An 18,924-nucleotide genomic window follows, 5' to 3' on the forward strand; every position below is an offset into this window, starting at 1 on the left:
GCGTAACTAATCGTTAGAGCAAAAACGCAGAGCACATTTGTACCTTGCTCTAGTAGAAAAAAATCTTTTTGCGGTATCTTCGAAGTTTGCTAACTGTAAAAACTCGTCTCAACGCAACATAAAATGCAAATTAGTGAAACAGCAACATACCTACCGGAGATAAACAATGGAGTCACACATTTCCATGCGAATTAACTATGAGCCGCGCACACATCACTGCAGAGGCCAATAAGAGACTCAGTAAACAGACCCTGTAAAAGTGAAAACTTATAAAAAAATGCTCGCTTCATTGTTGTTTTTTGAATGATATTGATAGTGTAATAAATTTTATAAGCAATTCTCGATGCTCTGGCATAAAAATGAACGACGGAGCGGCGGAATGAAGTTACTCAAAGACGCTTGGGTTGTGAGTTGGAGGCAAGCACTGAACTTGCATACAGGCAACACAGGCAACCAATTCCAATTTTGTGCCTCACTTCGAGCCAGCATAAAGACAACAGATATTACCCTCACACCCTCCGACTGCCTTTTTGGCCGTACTACCGAATATCTCAGATTATTTTGGGTGCAGTTCGTTTACGGCCGTCCCTTTTGTTTGTCGGCATTTGAGTGTAAAGTAAACGATGCTGCCTTCCGGCGAGCGAGACACATTTCCGGCATTGTATAATTACCGTTATTTGTGCAGCTAATTAATTGCTAATCAATCATTAGGCCTACTTAGAGCAGCAGACAAAGAAGACGAAAGCGACTCATACCCATCTTTGACACTTTTCCTAGAGGTCCGTTACATTTTTTTTGTTATTTCTCCATTCTAAGGGCTCATTCTTCCTGTCGTTTGTTGTAGTTGTAAGCCTGTTGGAAGTGGCTATTAATAGGCGGTGTACAATAATTATCATTGCAATCAATATGACACTTTTGCAGACTGTCTCTTATACAATATTTAAATACCGTTATGCTGTTGTCTGTCCGAGGATAGAAAAAAAAAACAATAACAAAAAGCTCTCAGCAAGATTGATTATTTATTTTATGGAGTTGTCGAAAACGTTGGCCTCTCATAGAGGCTGCTTAGTTCAAGCTCAGCGGGTTACGGGCGTATTGGGTTCAGCTCCCATTGAGCTACTCGTTTTAGTAGCTTGAACATAAGCGAAGGTTGGGCATTTAGTCGGCTTTCAGCATATTGACTGACACTTGCAGTTTTGTGTTCTTTTTTGGGTGCCAGCGTCACCTGCTGTCGTACTCACGGATATTTATGGGATCTCTGGGGCAAAATGCAAATGACTCCAGCCATGAAAGGTGCTACGAAGGGTGTGTGTATGCAGTAAACTTTGGCTGAAAAATAAAAGCGTTGTAAAATGTAGCTGTCAATGATTACGAGAGGGCTTAAAAGGTTCCTTCTCACCTTAAATGACGAAGACGGATTACATCAACGTGAGAAGATTGACAAGATGTGTTAATGACAGGGATTAAGTTCATGAATAAAAATCAATCCAAATATATATGTTTTGCTAGTTTTTAGCTTCCAGTTAAGTTCGATGAATTTAGTCAGTACAAAACGTTATAAAGTTTTTTGAAGATATAGGTTATATTTCCTTAGAATAGGTTTTTTTTTAATATCTTAGTTTTAAAATGTGGCTTAATATCTTATTCGGGGTTTATTTTATATTTGAACAAAGTTGTTCAGAAGCGATTTTAACTATAACTATTGGTATTAAAAAAAATACTTGGTACTAAAATAAATATTACATTAAATTATGTATTTTCTTGAAATTTTTACTTTTATTTTCCGTTTTTAACAGAGCATGCTATCAACTCGTGCTTAACCATAAATAATGAGGTTACTCTTCTAAATAGCTATGTGGATAGTTAAGCGGATTATACTGCTCCGATTTTAGCGATTTTGGTTAGTTTTGGTTATTTGGATGATATTAAAGAATTACTTATTTAAAATCACATGGTAGCACTAGCGAATTTTACTTATTTAATCCAATTGTATGTTATTTTAATTTTTCCTTTCTTTTCTTGATGAACGTGCTTTAACTGTGGTAGAAAAGCTTAGTTACTATTAAACTTACAACAGTTAAATCAAAATATGGCAACATAAAGTCAAATTCCCACTGTGGCGTGCGAAAGTGTTGGCCGCGGTTAGTCACTCGTTAACGAAATTACTTTTTCGTGCGCTACTAGCATTACTTTTATGTCTAAACTAGTTGAAACTCTTGCGTAGTAAATTGTGAATTTCGGTCATTTCATAAATCTCTATATTATATGCAGCTTCAATAGTGAAAGGGTTCTTCTCTCTTCATATGACAAACATTTTTATACCCTTAGCAGGGTATATTAAGTTTGCCACAATGTTTGTAACATCCAGAAGGAAACGTTGAAGACCCTATAAATAATATATATAAAATGATCAGCAAGACGAGCTGAGTGGATTTAGCCATGTCTGTCTGTCCGTCTGTATATGCGCGAACTAGTTTCTCAGTTTTTGAGACGTCGCTCTAAAATTTTGCACACATTGATTTCTCCCTAAGAAGCTGCTAATTGCAGTCGGAACGGCCGATATCGCACCACTATAGCATATACATAGCTGCCATCTCACAAAGAAAAACACGTTTAAAGTTAAACTGATAAAACTGATTGAACTCTGCGCCTACATTTTAGAAGGCTGTTACTCTGTAAACTATTTGAGATATTAATAAAAAAAATTAGTAAGCTAATTTTAAAGGTATAATATCTCGAAATATTTAAAAATCGTTTTTTTGTAATTTTACACTTACACTATGTGTGCCGCTTAAGTCTATACTGAGGATACGCATATTTAATTAATGGCAACTTCAATATTTAATACTTTTCCTTAAGCATATATTTATTTTTAAATACTTTAAATACTAATCGGAACTGTTTATTGATTAACCACAATTGATTTATTACATTGCGTACTGATATTTCTCAGTTTCATATCACAGCCTCCTTTTAGTCCATACAGTCTAATGTCTCTCCATAAAATAGTATCTACACTTTCTAGAAAATTAATTTCGAGTATTTAAATTGTTCAATGCCGATTGTCCGAGAATATATTGCCATGTTCTGTGCTTGAAACCTATATCCATTTACTTTTAACTTAACAAACGAAGTGGTCAAGCTCTGCTGAAAAGAGAAGAAGATAAGCAGAGAAGACTTCTCCAAATAAAACGTAACAAATACACGAAATAAATATTTTAGAGTGATTTTATGCAGAGTTTGGTGAAATGAAGTTGTTTAACGTATGTGTATAATAATTTAGTAAATGTATACTTGATAGGTATATATATTTGAAAACTCCAAGCGCACTTCTTACGTTTAGTTTGGAGCGACCAACCAGTGAATATCATAGTCAAGACTGCAAAATCGCATACGGACCTATTAACAAGCCCATACACGAGACAATCAAATTTTGTGAAAAGAAGAAACACTAAATCTTCTCAAATTAAATTAAAAATAAATTCATTTTTACTTACGAAGACCTGTAAAAAAGCTGTGGTTAGTGGTGGAGAAAATAAAAGTTTTCAACTCTCCAGAAATATTCGACTGTCTTGATTAGGCGGTCTAAACTATGATAAAGTTGATTCATACCTGTCACAAGTATTGTGGAAGTCCTTCCTTCAGTGATTCTTTTTTTAAGTGATTCTCGAATTCAGTGGAGTCTAGGTATCTAAAGGGAAAATCGGCTTTCTTGAGTTTTTAACTACATAACTTCTCGCAGTGAACAAGTTATATTCTCCGAGCTGCTTCTTAAATACTATATTGAAGCACTGCATGTAGTACAACACTTTTATACCTGTTTTTTAGGCCTGAACTTTTTGCTTGCGCTTATGCAACAGGGATTTTAACACCATTATGAGTGGAACCAATTCGAAAAGCATTCATAATCTGAAATTTAGAAGTCCGAACTGGAACAAATCTAATTGCAAACCAGAAAAAATCTATAGAAAACTTAGCAGTTTTGCGACTGGAGAAAGATAGTACAGGCAATAATGGGTGTTCCCTCAGAGATCAAAGGCTTTAGATTACTTGAAGGGGACAAATATGGCCAAATATATGTTGATCTATTTACGTCACATAACTATTTTTCTCATCTCATAACTATTTTTCACTTAAAAAACTGTCTTTATGTGACTTTATCTATGAAAGCTCAAAAAGCTCTGAGCTCTGCAAAAATGTGCGACTCATAAAAAAGCACATATGGCTATTGCCGCCTATAAACGTGGTGAACCAAAGCAATAAACCAATAAATTTGTTGTAAAACGAGAATTGGATTTCATATATACATATGTGCGTTCAGCATTAATATGCGACCATATCTATGCCATAATTATTTATATGCGAATATTTACAACAAAATTGGCGAATTATTTAGGGGAGAGCGGCGATTAATACAATTGCCTAGGCCGCGGTATAGGCATTAACATATGCCTTGAGCAGCCGCAGGAGGCAATAATATACACATACATACATATATTCATATATATATATGTTTATGTACCTATATGGACATTATACGAGTAATATGGTAACTCCTAGAGTTATTATGCGATAATATACTCGCTTGTAAAGTCAGGCACCAAACACACACACACACTGCCAACAAAATGTACATTCATAATTCCACGATGTCATAAATGAAATTAATTCGTTTAATTGCCAGCGGAAAATATGGTCCACACATCCATATACAAGTATACGCACTTACCTAAATATGTATTTGTGTATGAGCTGAAATTAAACGGTTGCCAATAAATGTTTGTGACTCATTATATCCAGAACAGGGTATATTAAGTTTGCCACGAAGTTTGTAATATGTAAGGAAACGTCGAAGACCCTATAAAATATATACATATATAAATCATGAGGCATGGCTAAATCGACGCCGCTCATCACAGCCATGTCCGTCTGTCTGTCTGTATATATGCGAACTACTTCCTAAGTTTTTGAGATATCCATCTGAAATTTCGCACCTGTCCTTTTCTCACCAAGAAGCTGCCCACTTGCCGGTACGGTCAATATCGGACCACTATGGCATATTGCTGACATACAAACTGAACAATCGGAATCAAGTACTTGTATAGGCAACTTTTTTATTTGACGAGGTATCTTAACGAAATTCGGCACATATTATTGTCTAAGGCAATGTTGTAGTCTATGAAGATATTGTCCAGATCAGTTCACTATAGTATATAGTTGCCATACAAACTAGCCGATCAAAATCAAGTTCTTCTAAGTAATTTTTTGTATTTGTGAAGGGTATTACAGCTTATGTATATCTAAGTATTTATGTACGTATTTTATTTCATGTATATATATCCACAAAGTGTATTAGACAGACATTACGTCGAATGGTGCGATGCTTCATAAATTCCCATATTTTTATAGAATATTTGCGTTTATGTATAAATATATGAAAATATTATTTGGGCCATTGGGCTTGGAGCAAACCACTCACCCCTCTGGCTCCACGCTTTGTGCTTAGCGTTTACCATATATTTCCATGTGTGTGGGTCTGCAACACATACATTCGCGCTCTCTGCTGACCATGAAATCTGCTTAATCACCAAAATGAGCTCCAATATTAAAGAAGTTATAATAAAAAGTATATAAAGCGAATTTCGGCGATGCGCGCGTTCACATATTTATTGCGCCGCGAAAGTACTAAGAGTTTGGGCGCTAGTTGTGGGTGTGTGTGTGTTTGTATGCCCATAACCTATCCGCTTAAGTGTGTGATTATGTGGGATGTGCAGATGCCGCAAAGTATTTAGCTGCCACGTACCATACACATATACACATTTTTGCTTTAATACTCCTTTGCTTATTCGCGCACTTTATTCGGCTGTCTGTTTTCAATATTAAGTTTACTGTGAAATTATTTAATAACCATAATAATCATAAAGAAAACATAATTTTTCATAATAAATTAAGTGTTGTACATAAACATTATACATAACGGCAATAATGTGGCGAGATTCAAAATATTAATGTTGGTGTACGTACATGGGTGTGTATATGGTGTATTGTATGATGTGCATACATATATATATGTATGTATGCATCTTGTATAGATATATTTGAGGCATATGTTATACTGGAAAGAAGCAGTAGCTTACCCCTTAGGGTGGTCTCACAAGTTGCTTATATTTACTAAAGCCAACGGCTTAACTCATACTATTCGCCAGTATAATTTCTTTCTGGAAAGATATCTTTTTCCGTACCATAAATTTCAAAAAAAATATAATTCTTCAAAACTCGGCCCGTTTTATGTAAAATAAATTTATGTCAGCCAACGGAGGCCAGTATTTCAAAAGTTTATTATCTACAGGTTGTTGTGATCGATTCGTGTACGAGGATTGCTTTTTATATTTCGGGATTGGAGAACAAAAAAAATTTAAATCTACGAAAAACGTATTGTTTTTTCAAAATATTCTTTATTAAGATTTATACACTTTTGCATGCGTTTGAACCAATTGTCGAAGCAATTTCGCCACTCTGATTGGGGTATCATTAAAACATGCATTTAGAACGCATCAATCGCCTCTTCAGTTGTCGAAAACGTTGATCCCTTAGCTTATTTATCAGGACTATCCGGTTGAGGACGCATCAAGCCGATATTTTGGGTGCTCGTGGTGAAGAGTGATCCGCGTTTGGCGGTTGGTTTTCCTGATTTGTTGAAAGACATCAGGCAAAAAAATGGTATGGTTGTGACTGCTCGTTACTTTCGGTCTCATACGCATATATACACGATTCATCACCTGTCACGCTGTCATAGACGTGTTTCGAAGCATCGCTATCGTATTTTTTAACATTTCTCTTAACCAATCGAAATGAGCCTTTTTTTGAGCGACAGAAAAATTGAAAAATCCAACGAGAACAAATTTTCTTTACTGTCAAATGTTCATGCAATATCGAAGATGTGCTAGTCCTACTAATGTCTATAGTTGTCTCAGTATTACGATAGGTCACAAGACGATCTTACTGTAACAGTTTGCGCACAGTATCAATAGCTTCCGGAACAACAACTGAGTTTGAACGACCGTCACGAAACTCAGCTTGGATCTACAACCATGGTTTAATTCATAATACCATCGATAAACACTGGTTCTTGAAGGAGCTTAATTGCCATAAACTGAATTAAGTTCATTGATGCACTGTGGCTGATTTAATCCACGTCAAAAGTTGTAAAAAATAATAATAATAATTAAATTCCATTTCCGAGTCGAGATGAATATTTTAAATTACTGTAAATAGGAAAAATAGCGCTCGTTTGTGAAAACGTTCTGAGTAAGTATAACATCAAAAATGTCACGCTTTATGATAAAGTTGTGAGTTGCCAGATTGCAATATTAGAGTTACCGAATTCCGAAATATAATGGACAAGCTACCTTTTGTCTGCGGTTATGATGCCGTTCAAATTGTGTTGGATTATTTAGAAAAAAAATATTACACCTTCACCTTTTGTGTCAAACGATTTGAGTTTCTAGTTATTTTTATTTTATTACAATAATTTTTGCCTTACTTTCGCGTCTTAAAGTGTTTGTTAAGGCTTAGCTGTAGTTCCGTTTTAAGCGACAGGTAAACTCATAACTAACGAAACGCCTGAAAGGCAGCAACACGAACAAGACGACTTATAGAGCTCAGAAAAGTGAATTCAAATAGCAGCGACTTGAAAACCAGCAAACTTAACATCTATGCGACTTATCGCTTGAAAAGCACCGTGAGTCTTATGTTGATATTCAAGCACAGGTAACTTCGCTCAAAAATCTTTAGAACTAACAATTGTGAAATGCTATCGAAGAATGTGTAAATAGCTTCTTCTTGCCGTTCAAGTACTATCCATGGTCGGTATATACAATATTTGAACAGATAAAATGTTGTCATGGATTTATATAAGAATGAAAATATTTTCAACTTGCATTTAGTAATACTTCAAAAGAACGTTTGCATACATTGTGACCAGAAAGTTTCCGGAAATCGTAAATAAAACAAAAAAAGTTTAATCCTAACTGGCACTGTACGCGATCGCCTTCAGTTCCCTTTGCGAATTTTATTTTACGGCCTCAATCGAATCGAAACGGGTTCCACGGAGTGGTAACTTAAATTTTGAAAACAAAAAAAAGTCGCAAATCCAAATCCAAATCCGGTGAATACGGTAGTTTATCAATGGTATTGAAGGAGATTTTGGTCTTCAAATCGTTCACAACTACAGCTCGGTGCGGTCTTTTTGCAAAAAATTCAGCTCTTTTCGAACAAGCTGAGCATTGACGCGTCTCATGCCCAAATTATCGGTCAACACTCGTTAGACGATTTTCGAGCACGATTTCCTTCACTTTTTTAATGGTATCGTAAGTGGTAGACGTCGAAGGATGACCGGAACGAGGCATGTGCTCGACGGTTTCTCGACCATCCTTAAAAGCTTTGTAGTAGTTGTAGTCTTGGGTTTTCGATAGAATAGATTCACCATAAGCCTTTTCTAACATTAGCAACGATTCCGCATATGAAATTTGCTTCGAAACACAAAATTTGTTGCAAATTGTTTGTTCAATATTGTTTTCTATTGTAAAAATCCCAAAATACTACTGAGGTTGACTGACTTTTGGCATAGTAATTAAGGACAGTGCTACCAAGTTAACAAAAAAAAGTTTAAATGAAAATTCCCGGAAACTTTCTGGTCACAATGTATGTACATATCTTTAACATCTGCAAACATTCACATTTGGGTATAAAAAAATGTAGCAAGAAATATAAAAAATACTTATTTAGTATTTCTTTAACAGCCATTCTTGCTTTATTTTTTACGCTTAATCAGATACAAATATTGTAATGTTTGCTGTAAAAAATTTAATGATTACATAATAACGTAACATTATGAGATTCATAATTTTGTTTATGCATTTTCGGTAACGGTTTTATTTCCTTCCGTTTATACGTCTTTCGAATATATAGAAAATAGAAAAAAAAATAAAACAGATTGAAGTATGAAATGTTCAAACAAAATAATACAAGTATGTTACTCTACCACGTAATATTTGCTCAAAAAGAAATCAAATATAATTGCTTTGTATGTATATTTTTCAGGAGTAGATATTAGTTGCAAATTGTTTAAGTTTTTTGTTTATAAAACTTACTGAAAATGCGCGATATATTCTTCTCACGGCAAAAAGGGAATCGCCTTCTCTAGAGCTGCCACTTCCAGGTGCTTCCTTACAACCGTTTCACTGCTCACTATGTTTGTGTTAGCTCTCTTGCCAAACAGTTAGTCGGGAAAGCAACAATTGAGTTGCAAAATTGAACTTAATACAAGAGAGTATGTGTATTAGGGTGGGTAAAATAAAAATCCGAATTTTTTTCTTGGTACTCTGAAAATTGGACGATAGACACCTCTAAGAAAAACTCTCCAACTATGAGCTCTTAATTGTAACAGGAAGGTCTGCCGACTAACGACATCTATTTTTTCCTATTATCAGATAGAAAATTGTATATCTTGCTTCCAACTACTTGAAAACAAAATTCGTTTTGTAGATTTTGTAGGAAATTTAATGCTCTGCAAAATGTTCTCTGACGGAGAAGTTTTGTAAACTATACCATTGAAAAGATATTGACGGTTGAAGTTTGACTATATTAAAGCAAATTGGTTTTTTTCTTTTGAATTTTATAACTCAATAAAAAAAAAATCATTTCAAATTGCAAATGTTATAGTCTTATAAGATGCACATATGTAAATCAAGAACTTGAAAGCGAGATATGAATTATTCTATCTGATAAAAAAAAAAATAGATAACTGTAAAGCGGTGGAACTACCCGTTACAATTAAGACCTCATACCTACAGTGCCTTTCTAACAGTTGTCTATCAATCAATTTTTCAGAGTACGAAGCGAAAAAGAAAATAACATTCGTTTTTTGAACCACCTCAATGTGTGTACCACATAAAAATGTTAGAAACTCTTTCCAAAAATGCTATTTATTGATTTCCGCTATTTCATTTAAGTCAGTTGTTTGTTCGATTTACCAAACGACCAGTTTTGCAAAACCAAAGACTGCTAGCATGAGCTATAAGATTCAATATATTCAGCATATATTGCAGGGCATGAACAGGCTGCCGACATGAATGTTAAAAACATCTTCTTTATTGAGCTTATTGCCACAGATCCCAGAGGTGCATTATGGAGAAAGCTAGAGCGATTTCTCCGTGCTAAAATTTTATGATGTGTAGGTATGCATAGTACATATTTTTAATGGAACTCAACGTTTTACTAAACAATAAAATATCCATTGCACGAATCATACAAAAACAATGTGAGCGCAAAGAAAAAAATCGCAAGTGTGTGTGTTCCTTTACAAAGTGTATGTATGTATGTACATATATGTATGTATATGACGCATGTAAGTGCTAAACGAAACTTTTCTTTCAAACACTTTTTATAGCTTGTCAAAAACCTATTTAACGCATTTGATGAAAATGATTTTTATAGCGGTACTTTTTGATTTTACGACTACACAAGAAGGCGAAAATGGTGCAGGAGAGTTAGGAGAGGCAGCGTAACATAAGTGTACCGCGCACTGCGACAAATAGCTGCACTCCCACCAAGCCGAATGACACGGTCGTAAAACAACGAAAGAAAATCAGGTGACACGTCAAAAATTGCGATTCTGATTTTCGCCGCGTAACATCGCATTTGTTGCGGTTTTTCGCCTTGAAAAGATTGTAGTAAATATATGATGCATTGCAAGTAAGGTTAATGTGGATCGGTGGCGTGACATTCAACTAGAAATTTTAATAATAAAATATATTTTTGTGCAACTTTTTTTTAAATTTATGCATTTTGCATGCCTCCTAGGATACTTTAACCATCAGCCGCTATTTTACAAGGATTATCTAAACCATTTGCCGTTCTGGCTTCACTCCTAAATTCTCTCATTGTCAAATTATGTGACATCTTGGCAACGCTGACAAACTGCCTGTTACCTTAAATTTCACTGAAATTTGCCAGCCAGCAGCATTAGTAAAGCTCGTAAACTAGAAGGGTTCGCCTGGACAGGGTGGATGGGTTTTAAGTAGTTATAGTATATTGGTAAAGCTCACTTATGTGCCTTGTAGAGATATGGCAACTTATTATATTGCTTTCCAGAACCTATTTGCGAGCAATCAAATTTATACTCGGCGATGTTGATACCTCCTTAAGTTAAGTAGTTTTCCTGCATTTTTATTTGGTGGCCTGCGCCAATGGGTAGCTCACTGTTTGATCCATCACTCTATTAACGCAAAAATAAGTTTTTGCAAAAGCTGTCACTCTCGGTAATAATTACTATCTATGTATATTACCCCTGAAAAACTTCTTAGACTTGTAGACTGCTTAAAACTTGCATAATCCACTTCTTGCCGAATAAGTCCCACACCATATATGACATTAGAAGTTTATTGAATTATCTAGTATAGGTATATAGGTATATCCGTCAGTTAAGTAAACACTTAAACTACTTTCGGTGCATTTGTGGAGTTTTCGGGTTCAAAACTAAACTTTGTAATAATAGTAAAAGTTATATTTTAAAAATATTTTGATCCCTTGAAAACCAGAACTTAAGGCATCTACCCAGTAATATCTCTACCACTGTGGAACTTATAAACAATTTCCTGCAGGTTCTGCATTTTGAAATGAGTTCTATAGAAGCGTGTGTGTGTAAGCTGCGCCAAGCGGAGCACGGAAGCACACCAAACATGTCTCATTGTTAATATGAAAAGTGCATATGTGGTTTCTTGTTACCTTGCCAAATTCATTTGACCAGAAACTTAAGTTTCATTTTGGAAACCCGCCAATTGGTAAAGATTTCGGTAAACACACACACACACACATGTACACATGTGTTGAATAGCAGCACGTAACGTGTGCAACGCATCAATAGCTTTATGTATTGTCTTTCAGCTATTCGGCGCTTTTAGGGTCCGCGCCGTTAATTTTTGTTTTTTTTTTGTTTTGGTTTTTAGTGAGACAAAAAGCTTTTGGCCCTAAATGCACACATCGGTGAGATCAATGTCAAAAATTTACCCGCTGGTGCATATGTTTCTGTCGTCGTATGGAGAACGCTACAAACGTACGCATGTATTACGTATATATTCTATGCTGAGCTCCGTTTTAGCTCTTTTTTGCTTTGACCGGCAAATTTTATTTGTGATGCACTTCGAAATGCGATTATGGAAAAATTATAGCGACACTGTATCCACTCCGTCTGCGTTATACATACATATATGAGCTTATTTTTTTTGTTTTTGTTAGTTTCTATTGTTTAAAGATTACATAAGCAAATATGGATTATTACGTAATAGCCATAGCTGATATCTGCTAGAACCGATTAGTACGATGTCACGGCAATAAGGCCTGTATTACCGTCACAACAATACATTGGAGGAACAACTTCAGCAGACAAGCAGGCGTTTTCACTCAGAACTCGTCAGCAATAGAAAAGGAACAAATGCTCAGCAACTGCTGAATGACATTATTTGTGATCTTAAATTATTCAGAAAAGTCGACTCGGACTCGCTGTGACTAGTTCCTCTTTTCAAAAGCAAAGCAAAAGAAGTTTGCTGAAAAGCAAAAGTCTCCTTGCTCTTTGAAAACACCTTGTATGCACACTAGCTTATAATAATAAACAGGTAACGCACCCTGTATTACACTTTCTATGCGTTCCAAGTTAAGCGATTTTAAACTTTTTTTACTAAATGACAAATCAGTCACAATTTTTGTTTTATTTAAAAAATTCGAATTCATAAAAGATTTTTTTTTCGTTAGTTTAAGGAAATAAAAGCAAAAATAAAAATTCAATTTACTTTAAATAGAAAGCGAGTAAAAAAGTTGAAAACTTGATCGAAACGCCGACAAAATTTGATCAACAATAAAGCCTTTAGTCGAACAAAAAAATTCCAGTTCTGTGATGGACATGATAATCGAGCATATTTTGAATTTCCTGCAATTCGATGTGACTAGCATTTTCGGGAAAGGTAGTGAGTGTGGGCTCTGTTGCATGAGCTTTTCCACGCCGCATTTCAGCGAGTCCGCCGAGCGGTGCATTGCAAATGTCTACGAGCCACATCCACAAATCACAAATGGCGACGAAATGATGGAGTGTGACGACGAGGACAGCTTGGATGAGAACGATCTACAATTGGAGGCATTCTGCCGAGAGCTAGAGCAAGTGGAAGAGGAAGAGGGGGAGACGGATACTCAGGGCTGCGACACTAACTCGAGCCCACTGCAAGAGAGTAGCAACGAAAGTTTGACAGAGAGTGACTGCCTGTTGGATAATCTTAAGAATGAGCAATGGTGTACGGAGAACGATGAAAACTCGATGGAGGCTGAAGACGAGTGCACCTGTGAGCTGGTATGCAAGCAAGTGGTGTCAAAAATAGCCGATAAATGCTCCTCATCGACAATGCTGGAATTGCGAAGTATTGAGGAGCGAGCCAATAAATTGTGGGAAGCGCTTAACGCGAATGTGCGCAACAATACGTGCTCGAAAATGCCCAACTGGTGGGATCTGAAGACTTGGCAGAAGCTGCCATTCTACTGGGCAGCATTGTCCAATGACATACTCTGCGAGGACCCCTTCGAGAATTTCAAGCGCTTCTACATGGGCAGCAAGAAGTCCAACAAACGCAGCGCCAAGCGTCAGATGGAGCGCATGCTCATTCTATGGCACCGACTGTGCCCCAAGCAGCGCTTGCCATTCATCATGGAGGCTTTCATCAGCAAGGTGGGTGCTGGGAAGGTGAACATCAGCGATGAGCACGAAATTCAACGCATCATCTGTGAGCTGCAGAACAAATGAGCAGTGAGACACCTCTTCCTCCTCCTCTTTACTGTATATCTTTGTGTAGCGCTCTGTGTGTGTGTGTGTGTATGTTGTCCAAATATTTTAATTTAAATCGAAGAAGTGCATGCGGGTATTCTAAATAAATATGTGCATTTATGTGATGTGTAGAAATAAAGCGAGTATTTTTTTTTTGTATAATTTTCCCACAAGCTTCATTGCTTTGTCAATAACGCATGCCATTGTGTTATTGCTTGTGATCGATCAGTCATCACAGCGCGATCGCTGCTTGATCGACAACATGTGGGGGGCGAGTACTTGATGGCGTATTAAAATAAATAATATTCTGAATATACATACATATACATATAAGATATTATTGTTGTATGCAAAAAAAGCAAAAGTGGGAAAATGAAAAAATAGCTATATTTAAGAACGAATATGTGTAGCTAAGAGGGTGTTTGCGAGAGAGGCTTTAGTGAGTTCTAAGGGTAGACTTTAGTTTAGGTTTAGTGAGCTCTTCGATTTTCAAAAAGATGGTTACAGACGAATAGTGCAACTATAGGTTTTGTACTTATGTATATTTAAGATCTACAATACCTAGCGTCAAACCACCCAGAAGACCAGAGACAAACGGGTCAGATTAACTTTTTATAACCGCTCATAGTAGCTAGAGAGGCATGCTGATATCGACATCCTCGAATGAAACACTCGCTCGGTATGAGGCTTCGTTGAATTTGCAAAGAAAGGTAGAACTAAATAAAAAAGCACTCCTCTTCCCTCAGCCTTGAGTATTACGTCAACTTGTGAATCCAGTAATATAATAGGCTTGTCTTATCTTTAGGGGTTAATCAAGAAGATGAAAAAATACTTAAAAACTATTTGTTGCCAAAAATAAGAGAAAAGTAGTTTTTGTAATATTATTGCGTTAATTTATTAAGTGACTCTAGATGGGGCTTCTAGTAAAACTGCATATTTTCTAAATGCCACTTGTGGCCGAATAAAAGCTTGACAACAACAAACATACAAAAATATGTATGAACAGTGTTGCGTTCCATTCTACAATATATCCGTCCGATTGCCCGGCACTTGATGCTTTAGATTGTTGTTCCGTACGTTGTCTCAATTTGTGCTACACGAAGTTATTTTACTTAGACTCGATTTACGAGAAGCAGATGTTGTCCAAATGTTTTCGCACTGTTGTTGTTTTTTGTGCTGTTGACTTAAATGTTTGCTTTAAAGCAATCTCATTAATTGCCTTTGAAAGTTGGCATTTTTATTCCCGTTCATTCAACGCATAAATCTCTTATCCACTCATTATCGCCACCCTTTCGCCTCTTTCGCCCCACTTGGACAGTTTGAAGTGTGTAGCGTGTATGTGTGTGTGTTTGTTGGTGGCCACATTAGGCGCTTTGGCAATGCATGCGGTCCGCGTTGTCTGCGGCGATGGATCGCCTGAATTGACAGCCTCACCATTGGCGCACGGGTATTTCACATCTTGGTGCGATTCACAATAGAATTCAACCTACCCCCTCGTCGGCGGTGTTAATATTTAATTATAAACGCGATGGAAGATATTTCGCGTACTTGAACTACATTTCCAATCGAAAACAGGCCAATTTCAGGCCAACACACTGACATATTTACGCGCCTGTTTGCTTGAAGAGTATATTAAACGCGATTTTATACAAATATAACAACAATATTGATCATAATGAAAATGAAAATGTGCAAATGGATATATGCATGGAGAAATGGTCCAAGTGTAGTGTGAGAAAATAGAATAACTCAATTAAATGCGAAATTGTGTGCGATAAAAAAGCTGTTGTTGTTTTTTAGTGAGTCGTTGATAGTTGCTATAAAAAGTCTGAAGGTCATTTCGCGGCTAAAATTTGGGTCAGTAGGAAAGTGGCAGATTTCAAGGGTCTAAGAAAGATTTTGTTTTACTGTGTAATTAATAAAAAAACATTCGTTGTGGATGTAAGTCAAATTTTTTCTATTTTTATTAAACAGATGCCGAATTAACGTTGGTATATGGAACTTTTGAGCTTAAAACTAAACCTAAACTGTGTATCCGTCTGTCTGTACATACGCAAACTAGCCCCTGAAGGTATTTTATTTTATTTAATAAATAAATTAAAAAAATGTACATCTGCAGCATATAATTTACTTTAGTAATCGGCTATTCGTTTTGAAAAAGTTTTGATAACCTTGATCTCATAGCCGATCTGCAGCAGGACCTCCGATAAAAGCTGTCTGACGGTGATGAAAATATATCTGCGTAAAATGATCTCAAATTTAAAAACAAAAAAAAAAGTTATTATTACATTAGATGAGTTTGGGTGATGTTCGAAGAACTAGTAAATTTAAATTTTTGACAAAATGGCGGCTTCCCAAACAAATGTCGGTTTTTGCGAAAAAATTTACTCTACAGAGTAGCTTGAAAATCGAAGCTATTATTGAAAATTCATTCAATCATTATCTAAGAAGCTCGTGTGAAAATTCGGTCGGTCCAATTGCTTCGGAGAAATTTACCTCACAGACTCGGAAGACAGCGCTTCAGGAAAACGCGTTTAAGGTTTGGCAGCTGATTAAACTTGTGCTAAAGAATGCCGAATCAACTTTTCGCAGAATATTCTAAAATATCTGTACATTCGATATACATACATAAATATATTCCAAAAAAATCGATTTTTTGTAATTGCAATTGCATAAAACCTCTTAATCCGAGACGTAGCAATATATTTCTTCATTCCACAATAAATTTAAACAGAAAATTTCCTAACTATGGAAAAATATATTTTTGATAAAAGAATGTTCTTCAAATATTTTTCTGCCAAAAACAGATACAAGTACCGGCAATACGTTTTTGAAATTTTGTGATATTTTTGACAAAATATACTCGTATAACTTGAGAATGCACAAATGTATACTAGGGTCGTCCTTAAATATAGTAAGTTACTAGAATTTCTATTGTTCTTACGTCCAACCTCGCTACGTCGCTAATCAAGGTTGGCTGTCAAAGTAGCTATCATCGTTTAGACAAAGACTGCGAAATAACGCATTTCAGATACTATAATACATTTTCTACAATATTTTATTGAATAATACCATGTTCTGACCAAAAATTTGAAGTGATTTGATTACATTTAATCTATTCGCTAATCTCGACTGTCCTCACTGCTGTTGGAGAATTATAAAACAGCAGTTTTTGACTAGCCGTTCGAAGCTGTGACATTTTTTCTCGACAAAACTCTGTTATATCGGCGTCGGCAGCCTCACTCCACATTACTCTATGTTTTTCGATACTATTTTCTGCTATTTTTCCTTATTTACTTGATATTGCTTTCATTTTTATACTCTCGCAACCTGTTGCTACAGAGTATAATAGTTTTGTTCACCTAACGGTTGTTTGTATCACCTAAAACTAATCGAGTTAGATATAGGGTTATATATATATAAATGATCAGGATGAAGAGACGAGTTGAAATCCGGGTGACTGTCTGTCTGTCCGTCCGTCCGTCCGTGCAAGCTCTAACTTGAGTAAAAATTGAGATATCTTTATGAAACTTGGTAGACATGTTTCTTGGTACCGTGAGACGGTTGGTATTGCAGATGGGCGTAATCGGACCACTGCCGCGCCCACAAAACGCCATTAATCAAAAACAAATAACTTACCAAAACGAAGCTCCGCAATAAGATACAAGACTGTTATTTGGTACACAGGATCACATTAGGGTGGGGCATCTGCAGTTAGTTTTTTTTTTAAGTGGGCGTGGTCCCGCCTCTAATAGGTTTAATGTGCATATCTCCTAAACCGCTAGTGCTATAATAACAAAATTCACTGGAAAAATGTTTTTAGCACTTCTATTGACTTTGTGAAAATAATTGAAATCGGGTGGCAACTCCGCCCACTCCCCATATAACGGTACTGTTTTAAACTACTACAAGCGCGATAAATCAAGCACTAAACATGCCAGAGACATTAAATTATATCTCGGGGATGGTATGAGATGACTTTATAGGAACCGCGTTCAAAATTAGACAGCGGGCGTGGCACAGCCCACTTTTAGGTGAAAACCCATATCTTGAGATCTGCTTAACCGATTTCAACCAAATTCGGTGCATAACGTTCTTTTTATGTTTCTATGTCACAGTGCAAAAATGGGCGAAATCGGACTACAACCACGCCTACTTTCCATATAACACCATTTTAAATTCCATCTGATTATTTCACTTTCCACTATGCAAATCAGGTAACAATGACTATATCGGGGTAAAACTTTGCGTGAATAATGCAATTAAAGTATGCCACCCTGCGGCCAAAAATTGTCTAAATCGAACCAAAACTGTTCAAACCCCTAAGTACTAAATATGTGGACCCCAGTGCCTATAGTTGACCTTCTACCGAAAATATCAGTCAATCCACAAAGAAATCTCAAACGAGTATACCATTTGACTTTGCGAGAGTATAAAATGTTCGGTTACATCCGAACTTAGCCCTTCCTTACTTGTTTACCTTTATTTTATTTTATTTGTTTATCACTTTGACAGTTTGTAGTGTCTAAATCAGATGTGATAAACTTCCCTACTGGCAAACAGATGGCGGAAATTTGGAGTAGATTAAATCAGAGTCCCACAGGGAGATTTCGAATAGATTAGATTTAAATCTCCTCGGTAACGAGATTAACAAGTGTCATTTTTGTATGGCGAAATCTTGCTAAATCTAGTAGATAATCTACTTAGCAGCCTAAATCTTGTGATTTGGTGTCGGTTGGAACATGATATAACCTAACATTTTGGAATTAATTTAAAATTTTCTGATTCAACATCAAACACGATCAAATTGTATGTGATAGCTTGACTGTGCTACACTGAACAAAATTTGTACATTTGTGAACTACCCTAATATAAATATACACACAAACAAATACATATGTATGTGTGGTAAAATTAATTTATTGGACTCAAAAGAGTGGAAACTCAAAAGTTCAGCAATTTACGTCCGTCCGAAATAAATTGCCACGCATTCGTACTTTAAACGGAAAATGTGTGAGCTCCAACAATGAGGTTATGTATTTGTGTTTATGTTTTGT

The 18,924-nt window shown here is 36.0% G+C and overlaps 1 protein-coding gene and 1 long non-coding RNA gene across 2 annotated transcripts; one reads left to right on the plus strand and one right to left on the minus strand.

The window, feature by feature from the left end:
- Nucleotides 1-1,002: 1,002 nt before the first annotated feature.
- LOC138855750 (uncharacterized) lies at nucleotides 1,003-3,795 on the minus strand. The gene is made up of 2 exons (XR_011394824.1): nucleotides 1,400-3,795; nucleotides 1,003-1,329 (listed from the first exon to the last, which is right to left on the minus strand). It is a non-coding gene; the product is annotated as an uncharacterized lncRNA (long non-coding RNA).
- Nucleotides 3,796-12,769: 8,974 nt separating this feature from the next.
- LOC118681823 (uncharacterized) lies at nucleotides 12,770-14,006 on the plus strand. Its single transcript, XM_036368215.2, has one exon. It carries the CDS (start codon nucleotides 12,953-12,955, stop codon nucleotides 13,844-13,846), a length of 894 nt encoding a protein of 297 aa, XP_036224108.2. The 5' UTR covers nucleotides 12,770-12,952; the 3' UTR covers nucleotides 13,847-14,006.
- Nucleotides 14,007-18,924: the final 4,918 nt, after the last annotated feature.

The sequence above is a fragment of the Bactrocera oleae genome, chromosome 2 (assembly GCF_042242935.1).
Source record: "Bactrocera oleae isolate idBacOlea1 chromosome 2, idBacOlea1, whole genome shotgun sequence".
Classification (NCBI taxonomy): domain Eukaryota; kingdom Metazoa; phylum Arthropoda; class Insecta; order Diptera; family Tephritidae; genus Bactrocera; species Bactrocera oleae.

Excerpts from the sequence above, each read along its gene's own strand:
- LOC118681823 (XM_036368215.2), top strand. The coding sequence starts at position 12,953 with ATGGACATGATAATCGAGCATATTTTGAATTTCCTGCAATTCGATGTG.